The sequence below is a fragment of the Mastacembelus armatus genome, chromosome 15 (assembly GCF_900324485.2).
Source record: "Mastacembelus armatus chromosome 15, fMasArm1.2, whole genome shotgun sequence".
Taxonomy (NCBI): domain Eukaryota; kingdom Metazoa; phylum Chordata; class Actinopteri; order Synbranchiformes; family Mastacembelidae; genus Mastacembelus; species Mastacembelus armatus.
Genome location: NC_046647.1, coordinates 5,605,618 through 5,619,180, shown reverse-complemented (window position 1 = coordinate 5,619,180; position 13,563 = coordinate 5,605,618). Strand labels below are relative to the sequence as shown.

The 13,563-nt window shown below is 42.5% G+C and overlaps 1 protein-coding gene across 1 annotated transcript in view; it reads left to right on the top strand.

Annotated features, from left to right (window-relative positions):
• The window catches only part of thada (THADA armadillo repeat containing), a 79,454-nt gene that overhangs the window by 51,389 nt on the left and 14,502 nt on the right, over positions 1-13,563 (top strand). Inside the window, exons 30-33 of the mRNA XM_026308625.1 lie at positions 486-589; positions 3,183-3,265; positions 10,446-10,822; positions 13,279-13,403. Of these exons, the coding sequence (XP_026164410.1) occupies positions 486-589; positions 3,183-3,265; positions 10,446-10,822; positions 13,279-13,403 (689 nt within the window). The remainder of the gene's footprint in view (positions 1-485; positions 590-3,182; positions 3,266-10,445; positions 10,823-13,278; positions 13,404-13,563) is intronic.

The following is a 13,563-nucleotide window of genomic DNA, read 5'->3' as shown; positions in this document are numbered from 1 at the left end:
TCTCTGGAGCAGGTAGCATGCACACCTCGTCTTTTCATTAGCCTGGACTAATTTGGGTCTGTGTCAGGTGCAAGCTAAGAGAGAAGTGCATTTTATGATTGATAATAAAAGAGACATACGTCAGCTGTTTTATACAACCTCTTCTGTATGAGGGCAAGAGGTTGGGAACACACTGGCCAAGTCTGTCACAGGGCTAATGCTGGTGACAGCCACATTCACAAGAGGGTCATTTGGTTCATCTGAGCTGCAAACTCTAAGCAGAAAGCCTTTAGCTGAACCCTGCACCCTGTTTACTGTGGTGACAGTGCTAATCACTTACCTACCATACATCCCAATATATACCTAATATATACCTTCTGAATCAAGGACACTTCTCTTTTTAGTGGGTGACAGGACAAGTAACATTTAGATTGGGGCCAAACTGACTTTTAACTATTAATAATCCTCACATAAAAATTCAAGTGTATGTATTTGTATGTATGCAGGTGCTGTTTTTGCTGCACTCCTACCAGACTGACTCTCACAGACCACTGCCAGTAGGAAATGGCATTGGCGAAGCCCTCCGTCAGCGCATGTGGCTCGCCTCACGGTAATCCTAGACACACAAGCACACACATGCACACACAGATAAGCATCCCTGCCTGTTCTCCAACTCCCTCACCAGAAAAAGAGCTTCTTTCTCTCACCATTCATTCCCTCTCTGGCCATGTCTGCTTCATGTCCTGTCCAGGTTCCCATTTCAAAGAGACCACCTGCTGTCCCATCAGCCTCTCTCCCTCTACCTCTGCCCCTCTCACCCAAGATTGAGGCCTCAAGATGGTGCACAGATTACTCTGTCTGCCCCCTCCTGCCTGTCTGAGGTCAGGCTGGGGTCGCCAGTCTCCCCTGTGCTCAGGCCTACAGCAGATAACACCGGGTCACTGGGTTAGCAATACTAGCCCTGCTAGCTCTGCTTGGTTTCACTGATTAGCCTTTATTAAGATGACGAGGTAAATTCTTGCTCAGCAGAGCGCGCCCACCTTCTGTCCGTTTGATCATGCAGCGCCACACAGCCCAGCGCCCAGATCTAAGGACATCACAGGTCAGAGGATCTCTGTTTTTGGAATAAGAAAACCTCTTCTCTCGTTCAGAAGACCACTAATTTCAAGCAGCATCCTTCCAAAAAGTATGGAATGCATTGTTCGTCTGGTCTGAGTCAGTGTTGGGTTTTGGCCTCACACCATCTTTCTGTTGTGTCATTTTGGGATTTTTCTGGCTCTTAGAGACTGTCAGTGCTGTAACTCTGAATGCTGACACTCGTGTAGCTCACTGCAGTTGACTTTGGCTTTGTGGTGGCACGTCAGGCCTGGCACCAACCTACTAGAACATCTCCAGTGTATTGTTTAGATTGTGATCTAATGATTCAGCTTCTTAAAGCTTCTTTTATGTTACCTGACATTCATATACACATAAACACACTCAACCCACTCCACACGAGCCTGCACATATCTGTTCTTACTTAAGCTACACACACATACACACACACACTCTCTTACCCTTCCTTATGCTCACGTGTATTGTATCTGTGTCTTTTGCGTGAAATGTGTAAAGGATTTGTGTGTGGGAGTGTGTGTGTGTGTGTGTGTGTGTGTTATTAATATCTGGGTGATGAAAATATGACGTCAAGCTCACACACTGTCTCCCTTGTTCTCACACACACTTGTGGTCTTTTACTGTGCTGTGGTCATACTCTTGATTGAATGCACCCATATGCTGAACACACATACTTCCCATGCATGCTGCTTCATTAATACACACATCGTACGTTGGTATAACACATTTATGTCAAAACAGTAATAACTCTGCCATGAAAGTAACATGTCAGAGGCTACTTAGATTCTGTATTTGGAGGAAATGAATACAACTGGTTCAAGTGTGTGTGTGTGTGTGTGTGTGTGTGTGTGTGTGTGTGTGTGTGTGTGTGTGTGTGTGTGTGTGTGTGTGTGTGTGTGTGTGTGTGTGTGTGTGTGTGTGTGTGTGTGTGTGTGTGTGTGTGTCTGTGTCTGTGTGTCTGTGTCTGTGTCTGTGCTTGTACAATGTATGTCTGTGTAAACTGTAAGTGAAATACTTCAATCAGTTATCTTCCAGCTAGGGGCATCTCATGTGATGGTTCACCATTCTTGGCTTGAGGGACTCACCACAAAATGCATGCAATCACACACCACTGTCCTCAACATTCAACATCTTACCCAGCAAGCTGTTGACCTAGTAACAACTGTTAGTGATACAAGACAGTTGATTTTAAGTAAGTCACTTTTGACTCAGAGAAATGTGCCATTTTACAAATAAAGAATAAATAAATATTAAATAAATACTAAGTAGGTTAACTGTTGCACATAATGCACATAAACCTCCCTTGAAGTCTTTCTCAGAAAGCATCTCAACATTTGATGTTTTAACTAGCCCTCCAATTTGTTTCACATCACGTGGACCAACAAGTGCAAGTGCACTTGGAAACACCAACACAGTCCGTGCCCCCAAAACCTACTCTTTGATTCTTTTTGTTGCCTTTGTACAGATAAACAGTATAGTGGCGCTTAAAGAATATTGGATGTCATGTCCAAATTCTTGTCTGTTTATAAGAAGAGATACATGCTGGTAAATGGCCAGTCAAAATGCCTTCATCTCTACTGTTTCAAAGAGTAACTCTTATCACCGACACTAGAAGCAGTAATATCTGCTTTTGCCAGTTTCAAGCCACAGTAGGGGGTCTGATCAGGATAAGAATAATGGCGTCAGCCTAGAGATCACATTTAATCTATCCAAATCATGAAGACCCACACAACCAATAGAGCCATTGAGTCACAAATGTCCACTGACCTAATTCAGTAGTTTGCGGTGAGATTGAGTTGACTGTGATCTTAATGGAAAATAGATAATCAATGGCTGGAGGCTGCAATGTTTTCTTGTGAACTCAGAAAGTGGCTTTGGATCATTTAAGCAGCATTATGAACAGAAGGGAGCCTTCATTTCAAAGACTGTGTTTTTCGCAAAAAATTAAAATCCAGATTTGAGACTCAAAAACAACATCTTTTCAAGGTTAAATTGATTTTCTTCAGCTTTCTGTGCTGCAACAAAAAGAAATTAACATTGATATAAGATGATATTTTTCATTAAAAAATGTTTTCATCCTTCCCTTTCAGACAGAACAGCTGTGTGGTGACCAGGGGAGCCTTTCTGGATGTGTTGGTGTGCTTGTGTGGGTCGAAGATCGGTCTCCTGGAAGGTGAGTAGTTATGGGGGGAGTGGTTAATGAAGAGCCGCCAAAATACACATTATTTGTGCAGGACACAAATATAATTGCTTTTCAGTTTCTGATGTATGAGGCAGTTCCTCACAGCCACACTGTGGCACATCTACGTAAATATATGCAATAAAATCAATATATGCAGTAAGTATTTGACCTCCACAGAATGTTTCTTCTTTGACAGTGCTAACCTATATACATGTATGGACATAGTATATCTATGAGTGTGAGTGTTAAAGGTGAACATTCATCTGATAGAAATTACTACACTTTTAGGTTAATAATGGACTTTGCTTAATATTGAGTGGAAAATATTTGACTGTTGGTCTTTGCCTTTGAAAATGATTGTGTGTCAGACAGGCTTTTGCTGATGGCAGCCAGTTGCTGGGGAGTTCATCATCCCAGTTAAGCAGCAACTGTGTTCCCTCCAATTGCTGTGAATTTAACTTTAAATACTTTGATGTTTGAGCAGACAACCCCACAACGTTTGCTGGTGAGGCTGTCTTTCACGCTCTCCATTTACACAGATTGTTGACAGGAGTCACGTCTCAGCTCTGTCTGTGTGTGTGTGTGTGTGTGTGTGTGTGTGTGTGTGTGTGTGTGTGTGTGGGTGTGTGTGTGTGTGTGTGGGTGTGTGTGTGTGTGTGTGTGCGCGCGCGCGTAGGCCGGCAGGGGTCTCCACAGTGGAGGAATGTGAACCCAAGGGCTAGCGATCTCTGACAGATGGTGGGATTGTGCCTATGACCCAGTTTATGGAGGAGTCCTATACAGAGAGGGGAAAAAAGACAGAGGGAGGGGGGGGTACTTATGTTTTCGGCCGGCCATGTGCTGAACACATGTTTGCCTTGACAGTTGAAATACCAAGGATTTCTCAAAACAAGCCTGTAGATTGAGCACCCGGCGTGGCCTGACTTGGCTCTGCTTCTTACATAACTAAATAAGCACCTTCAAGCTTACACACCTCTAATGCCTCTCTGTTATAATCATAAGTCTGTCTTTGGCTTCATTGCTCACCCTCCCTCTGGTGGTGTTCAAGTCCTCAGTTGGTCTGTCTTTCTGTTTCTCCTTTCTTCTCCCCCTCATTTTCAGTCCAGCACTCTTTTCTTGTTGTGTATTTCGGACAAATCAGATGTTGAGTTAAAAGGGCACAGGTCGGTCAAGTTCATATGAAAGCAGCAGGCTCTTAAGTTTGCCTGGCACCAAGGCTAAAGGAGGTGAACAATTGGCTTTTTCAACATCACTTCTCTCCCCCCCCCCCCCCCTGTTCACTGGCACTCTGCATTAAGCAGGAACTTTGCATTTACCAGCCAATTCCTTGCTCTGAACACAGGTCCTTGTGTGTGTGTACGTGTGTGTGCGCACACATTTCTCTGCCCCCAGCCCTTTGATCCATGCAGACTCATAAAAAAAGCCCCCACCAACCATTGCTTCATCTCTGTGTCTGCCAGTTTCTCTGCTCTCCAGTCATGCCAGTAAAATGAGAGGAAAGCAGAAAAAGAGCCTGACAGACATGGAGAGGGGAAAATCAAACAGACACATTTAAAGTATTAGGGACTTTGCTGCAATTTCATGTGTTTACATTAGTGTGGTAGCTAATGGTGGTGGTGAAATATTATGTTAAAACAGTCACTATTCCTCTGTCTGAGAAACTAGAATAAACCTGAATTCATTTCCAAGTAACTAATAAGAAGTGTGTCTGTTCAGAAAGTGACTTTTAAAATCTGAAATCACAGCTCACTGTGGGTTTGGAGTTTTCAGGTCTATTTTAACACAGTACTTACATGCTTTATTTACACTGATGAACATTGAAAAAATGATTAATTTCTGTAGTGCTACTTCCTCTGACACCTCACTGCTTAATGCACAGTCCCTTATTTTGTTTACAAATTCATTTCAAGGTACCCAGTGAAGTGTTTAATTTAATTTAATTTAGCTTCATAGTAGCTTCAGCTGAACTTGACACACATTTTGTGTGGAACAGTGGTAGTGGATTTAGAGTACATTTTTTACGATGTAGTTTTACTAAAATACTGCTCTCTTCCCCATCAGATATGCAGAGGATTAATGATCAGTGGTGGACAAAGTACTTCATTACTTGAATCAAAGTATAGATCCTCCTGGTCAAATATTACTCCAATACAAGTAAAAGATGGTCAGTCAAATTATTACTTGAGTTAAAGTACTGGAGTATGTGCTTTCACAAATATTTCGCAAGTATTCAAAGTACTTAAAGTACTTTTTTCCCCAATGCATTTTCAAATGAGTGCAGTCAAGAATCTTTCTCTGTAGTTAACTGTAGTTATTTGCAGCATTTGTACTAGTTCACTGAATTGAACGTTACATATACATTAGATTAGAATAACGACTGATGTGTTTGTAGACAATCAGTAAATGGGAAACAGAGGAAACTTTCTTTAGTGTAAATCCACTAATGGACCAAACAGGGACTAAAAGTCTAAAACAGGTGTAAACTAAACCAGGTCTAACCCACATCTAAACTAAGATGAAACCATGTTAAAATCAGGTGGCAATAGTAAACCAGTACTGAACTAGGTCTAATCCATCCATCCATTTTTGTCTGCTTATCCGGTGCCGGGTCGCAGGGGCAGTAGCTTAAGCAGGGATTCCAGACATCCTTCTCCCTGGTCACTTCCTCTAGTTCTTCCAGGGGGACACTGAGGTGTTCCCAGGCCAGGTGAGAGACATAGTCCGTCCAGCGTGTCCTGGGTCTTCTCTGGGGCCTCCTCCCAGTGGGACATGCCCAGAACATCTCCCCAGGGATTCGTGACACTCACTCGTGAACATGATCCCAAGATACTTAAACTCCTCCACCTGAGGCAGGATCTGACCCCTCAGGGAGAGAACTAGGTCAAAGTCAAGCCTAAAAGTAGCAATGAAAATTAGTAAATGATTAAATATCAAAATCAGTCTGTGCTGCTACACAAAATCTAATATAGTGAATAAACAAAAGCACCAGTGATAGTTTAAACAGAGGTGGCACAGTTTCAATAAAATCAAACAACCTTATTATTAAAGATTGCTGCAGCAAGTCTAAGCAAAGATAGTACTTATTGAATATTAGACAGTTCACATTAGAAAAACAAGACATGTCTAAACATTAAACTGAAATGAAACTAGGGAAAAAGCTGGTCTAACCCAGGACTCATTCTAGCAATATTAAACCAGGACAAAACAAAGACTAAACCAGGACTAGGCCAGAACTAAACAAAGACTGAACCAGGTCTCAATCATTACCGCCACACACAGCAAGAACTGCTTTATCTGAGTGCAATGTAACTGGTACAGCAACACCAGTGGGGACAAACCTTGCTTTTCTTCTTCTTCTTCTTCTTGGCGGGTCACAACTAGCTTTCAAAGGTGCATACCACCACCTTCTAGAGCCACCAGAGTGTGTATCTTAAGGCTGTGTAAGTGGGACAAACCACACGCAAGCAAGAAACTTAATGAACACAGTCAATTGTCTTTTGGTTTTAAGATAATTTCTCTGCAAAAGTAACGAGTAACGAGACCCTTTATAGAAATCTAGTGGAGTAAAAGTAATGTTTCCCCTAAAAAACACTACTCAAGTAAGGTACGATTTCTCAAAAACTGTACTTAAGTACTGTACTCAAGTAAATTTACTTGGTTATTGTCCACCTCTGCAAATGATCACATTGTGTCTGAACTTTCTGGGACTTCCAGATACAGACCGACAAACAGGTGATGGCTAACCAACCGGACATAGTAGTGGTGGACAAACAGCAGAAGAAAGCCGTAGTGGTAGATGTAGCAATCCCAAGTGACAGCAACATCAGAAAGAAGGAACATGAAAAGCTTGAGAAATGCCAAGGGCTGAAAGAAGAGCTAGAAAAGATGTGGAAGGTGAAGGCAACAGTGGTCCCCGTGGTAATCAGCACCCTCAGGACTGTGACCCCCAAACTGGGAGAGTGGCTCCAACAGATCCCAGGAACAACATCAGAGCTCTGAGTTCAGAAGAACGCAGTGCTAGGAACAGCTAAGATACTGCGAAGAACCCTCAAACTCCCAGTTATATACCAATCCTGGTATAGGACCTGAGATTAAGACACACACACACCATCTGTAAGGGTGAGAAGGGAATTCCAGTCAGCATGAGAAGGCAGTCACTCTCTCACACTGTCAGACTGCGCACACATATACACGCACACACACACGTAGCGTCTGGGGTTTGTTTTTCACAGTTTGGATAATGATGATGGAAGCTGATGTGAAATCCAGCTGTGTACTTGCGTGTGAGGGCACGTGCTAGCGTCTCGCCCAAGTTCCAGCTTCTTGACACAGCAAAGCGCCTTGTCTGCCTGTGGGCAGTGGACGGAGCTAATAGAGGACCAGCTTACAGAAATACGCCCACTAACACATAATACTCACACATACCTTCATCATATTTGAAACACGACTTATAGTTTGGATTTCAATGTGTTCTCTGGCCCTGTGTCCTGACCCTCTGTCCATCCAAACATGGTTCAGTAGCTGCTGTGTATTCCCCTGAACCATCAGATGTAGGGCTGGCTAAGGTTTATTTAAACCAGATGCTGTGGTTACATTTCATTTAAATATTTGATCTGGCCTGTAAAACAGGCCATAACATACATATACAAACTTGTTTCTTTCTCCTGCTCACACATACAGTATAAAACTTACACAGATTAGACAAATCACCTCTAGACATATGAGCCCCACATGATAGGAATTCACCTTTCTTAAGATGTTTTTTACATTGTATTCCACTGAGCCAGATCTCATCCCAGAGTATCCTGTAATATCAGACAATAATCACAACTTAATGGAGTCTGGCTGCAGTCCAGCTGCAGGTTCGCATGTGAGCAGTCTGAAAAGATACAAGTATAGACGGATTTAAATAAACACAGCTGTGGAAGAACAATGGCTTTTTATGATCAGACATGAAAAATCACATTGAGATGGCTCTCACAGGAACACCTACCCCCCACCCTTCTCTGCACGCTCTTATTTTAATAGAGGCTGTCATAAAACACAGCTTTGCTTCCTGACTAATGGTGTTTTGCCTTTTTTTACTTTCTTTCCTCATTTGTTTTGTTCTTCTTTCAGTTTACCAGTTCTCAACTTTCTGTCTTTTTCTTTGTCTAATGATCACATTTGGAGTCAGTCCAAAGTATTTTGGACTTCTTTGCATGTGTGCAGTGATTTATATCTTTTGTAAATCAGGTATAAGTCAGGACCATAGCCTCACAGTTGAATCCATGTGTGATAAGCTAATGGCAGCACTCTTCGACAGCCCCACACACACACACACACACACACACACACAGTTCCACCATGACAGCTGTTTCCTCTTTGACACACTCCCATCTTCTTCTTTCTTTTCCCTTCATCATCTGTGTCATTAGTGTGCCCCAACCCCCCATTATAGCTATTAGGTTATGCTTACTTGGCCTTGGACCCCCTTTGAGGATTAGGTTCCATATTAACCTGTCCTGTCTCCACGGTAACCCGCCCCATCTCTGGAGGAATGCTGCCTTTCCCGCTCTTTTGTCAGGCCACATTTTGGGTGGCTCTGCAGGGCCAGATTGAATTGCACTGGGTTTCTGTGCATGTGTATGTGTGCATGTGTGTTCAGCTAATTGAGTTGGCTGTCAAAGCAAGGTCTGTGTGGAGTCTTGCAGTAACACTGTAGGGAGGATCCCAGCTTTAGAATGGCATTGGGTTACTCTACAGTTGCCCTGGCCATGGATTATACTTGTATTTCAGAGGAAGTGCGTCTGCGCATGTGTGTTTATTTGTGTGTCCATCATTCCCTGAGGGTGTATGTTCACAGGTGGCTGCGTTGGCACAACAGTGGGCAATTCCAAACAGACACTGACACAGCCTTTCCTATAAAAGTCAAAATAGAAAGGAACAGAAGACATTGACTTCTTTACTCTGGTCGGTTGCGTGCATCTGTTTGGTTCACAAAGGACTCTCTGTTTGTGTATATCTGTGCATGTGTGTGTGTTTGGCTTGCAGAGAGATTGGACTGGATACATCTGAAGAAACTGGACCACTGGGAATGTCTCAATAAACAAACAGCCTTATTATCCTGAATATTTTTGGCAAGCTCTAATAAAGTCAGGATAAGCTGAAACTTTATGCAGTATCACTGGGATAATTCAACATTTATAGGATTCATCTGAAGATAATACTAAAACATTGTAAATGAAGCCTCTTTCAGACATGAAATGTAAAACATCATCTGTTAAGGTAGTGACTTTTAGGCATTCAAACATAGTTCTCTGTTACATATGCTAAATGTCCCATAATGGCTTTACTCAAATGTAACTGAAGCATTCTGGATACAGCTGTACTGCTCAAACTATGTTTGGCACCTGGTGCATGAGAGGTCACTGGATACCATTGGAGAACAGCAGTGAGTTAAATATAATGAGCTGAGAAGAAGAGTGTTCTCAGTTGTTCTGCTGCATTAGTGATGGATATGAGAATGTATTTTTTTAAATGACTGCTTAGCTCAACTATTAATGGGGGAAACGACCCTCTACTTGCTACTAAGGATCAACCCTATTCATCCACTAATACATCTCATCACTGTCATTACTTATTAGAACACAGTTGCCTGTTTGTAATCTAAATCTGCTCAGTCATCATCAACAATGCCAAAATATTAGTTTGTTTCTACATGTGGCTTTTACAGTGTTTTTCCCTGGATAGTTTGGTTGCGAATCGAACATTCAGGATTGATAGCCTATTAATGGTGGTTTTAGGTGGTTTATGACACTGAGTGTGAACACTCAGTCAGGAATCTGTATTACATGAAAACAGAAAAATAATGATGGTCTTTTTCTACAGTGGGGAGAAAAATGCCAGGTGTTCAAACGCCAGAACAATGTCTAAAATTTAAAATGTGTAATGTGCATTAAATATACTTTCTAATGCCTACAGCAGAGATTGAAAAGACATGAAGTATTACACAAGTGGAACAATTTTTCAGATAATATGGCCATTGTTGATTTTTATAGAAGACAGCTTTGTTTCAAACATTTGCTTTAAAAACATGACACTAGATAAATGAAAACAGCTTAAATCTTCAAATATTTAGTAACAGCCACCTAGTGTTTTCGGCTAATATTAAGAGTTATGTGTTTGTCAGGTTCAGAGGTCGGTGAGCTCCGTCAGAAGGTTCTGCCCATCCTCATGACCTCAGAACTGGTCACCCCCGATATTTCCTCTACCAGCCTGGGGCCTGGAAGCACCCAGTTTCTGCTCAGCCTGGCCAGGGTGGCCCTAAGTGCTAGTGTTGAGATCCCCGAGCACTGGGAGAGCCCTCAGCTGACGACCCAGCTCCTGCAGTGTCTGCTGTGGTGCCCGCAGTACGAGGTGAGAGAATTGGCAGTAGAGGCCATTCTGAGGAGAGTGCAGGAGGAAGAGGAGGAAAAGAAAAAAAGACCTCATTGGATGGACGAGAACACGCTTTCTAACCTGACCAGCCTGGCTCTTCACGAGACACACCCCCCGTGTTTGGCCAAGGTGGGACTACACATACACACATTATAGGAGGTGCATGTGTTGATTGTGTGTTCGTTTGAGAGCCTGTAGAATGTGTTTGGATGTTCAGTATGGGCAAGTGTCTGTGTATGTTTATCCCTTTGTGTATGACATGACATGATGGCCTTGGCATAAAAAGTAGAGTCCTGTTATCAAACGGGGAAAATATCTCTTTTCTACTCACCTCATTTTCACCGAACCACTGTGACGATTGATGCAAATTGATTAAATGTCCAAGTCCATCTCACATAGGCTTGCGTGAGAGGATAATCAGCCACAGTGGGATGCGCCAAGCATACTGGCAGAGAGCATGACTCTCTCTCACTCACTTATACTTCCACTTTAACAAGTTTTAGAGGGGAAAATTTGGCCTATTTCCTGTTTAGGGAGAGAAGGTCATATTTCAGTGTGTTCATAAAGGGAGGACAGGCAGCCAGCAGACCTGCTCTATCCTCCTCTGTCTCCTGTCGTTAACACTCCTCCAGAGCTGACACAACTCAGCACTGCGGCCCTTAACTGTATGTGAGTTTCCACACAGCTCCAGACTGGTGTGTGTTTTATTCATTTTTCTGCCAGCCAGGCGCTGTTTTACAGGCCAGCCATTAATGTTTAAAGTGTCGGCCCCGTTAAGTGGAGCCTCCACTGCGCCAAGGACATGCCGGCCCAGTGGGCCAGTTGCCATAACTTTCACTGGAGTCAACTGAAACTTTGAATAGAGGAACAGCAGCAGGCCATAGAGATCATGTTGGACTGCTGTTCTAGCTGTTCATGATACTTCCAGGCTTCCAGCTACGATCCTAGTTTAAGATGTACTCTGAAAACTTACTCAGACCCTTTCACCTTATTTGCACGATGTATTGACTAAAATCAATACACACCTTCATCAGCTGGTTTTGAGTCCTCTCGTACAGTATGTTGCCATGAAAAGCAGCAACACCTAGAGGCTGTCGAGGCTCAAGGCAAAATAAGGAGCAGACAGCACTGCAGTGCAAACAGTGTAGAGTGTAACTTTGTATTTATCAATATGTGTGTGTGTCTATTCATGCAGGGTGGGCATCACTGTTTATTTACATGTTACAGCTGTGAAAGTCTGTAGGCGTCCACGCCTGAGGTGGCATGTTTTCATGTGTATATTTGAGAGTATGGGCAGTCGAGTGTGTCGCAAGACGGGAACTCATTAAAGCAACTTGTAAAAAACAGCAGAGATGGTCAGAGCAGATGTAGTGGAGCTAGTAGTCAAGATAAACGAGTGAAAAACACTAGAAGTAGTTAGGACTTTAAATTATAAAATTACAAAAGAAATAACACTGAAGGATTTTTTTTCTGCAGTAAAGAGAGAAGTTTAATGGCCAAATGAATTCGGCTTGACATTATTGGCCCTATGATTGGCCGCAACAGCCTCCCAGAAAAGTGTAATGGCCTGCTGTGGTTAGTTTCTCCAAATGTAAAAATAGGTGTAAGGCATGTGTCAACATTACATACTATTGTAAGCATTACTAATTGTAGGCTCATTTGTTTGATCTAATGTAAATTCAATATACTTAATGTTGGATAAATGTTTTTTCCACTTTTGGGGACGAAGAATCAAACTCCACGCTCAAAACTTAGTTACAACAAAAGTCTACCTATAGTTTACCTATTTGTTTATCCAGCAGTAACGTTTTATAACTTAGGGTTTATGGTAATAAATACAAATTTATTATTACTTATTCTCCTTCTGGCACTACTTTGGTCTCCACTAACTTCTGTGAAAAATATTTGACTTGTTAGCTGCTAAATGCTCCACTGTGTTCAACACACCGCTAGTCACTAGCACCAATTCTGTCTGTCCATCCATCCATCCATTTTCTATACCTGCTTCTTCCTGAAAGCCAGGGTCACGGGGTCTGTCTGTCCATTGCTTGTGTAAAAACAAGAAAGTTGATGAGAGCACCTTAAAAATGAACTAAATGGGTGAGTGAGAATACCTCGAGTCTATGCCTAATTAGCATTTTCCCTTATTTACAGTTCATTTAGAAACTATTCAAACCCCATTCTTGTATATGTGTTTTTTGTGTATTTGGGCTGAAAAACTGATCTAAACTACACATCCTTATATTTACATTTTGTGTGTGTATCTTTGAGAGAGAGAGAGAGAGAGAGAGAGAGAGAGAGAGAGAGAGAGAGAGAGAGAGAGCAAGAGACCGTGAAGCAGCTGTGTACCCATGGTTAGGGTGTGTGTAGGGAGGATCTGACCGGTGTGGTAAAAATACCCTTGGGGCAACTTGCCAGTCGTGCTGCAGAGAGGACACCAAAGCTGTGTTGATTGATGGCCCTGAGCAATTTCCCTCACCAGCAGCTTTGTATGTGTGCGTGTGTGTGTCTGTGTCAGAAAGAGGCACAGGTTGAAGTGAGCGACTACATCCTCTGACATTCTTGTTTTCCCTTCCTCCTCTCAGGTCCTTCAGGTGCTGTGTGTGTTAGGTTCCAATGGTGAGCTCCCATGGAGGGATTGCTCGAAAGTTTTGTCTCAGGAGGAAGCCCTGCTGCCCCTTCTCACACTAGCTCAAAACTCTGTTTACAGGTTAGAAAACACACACTCCCACACCTAATATACAAAAGATTGTACATTTAGTACATTATTGCAGGTTTGAATTTAGGTACAGTACAGTGTGTTGCACAAGGATTCATATGCAGTAGGTTATGGCATATCTCTGAAATGTCACACAAATAGCACTTTCAAA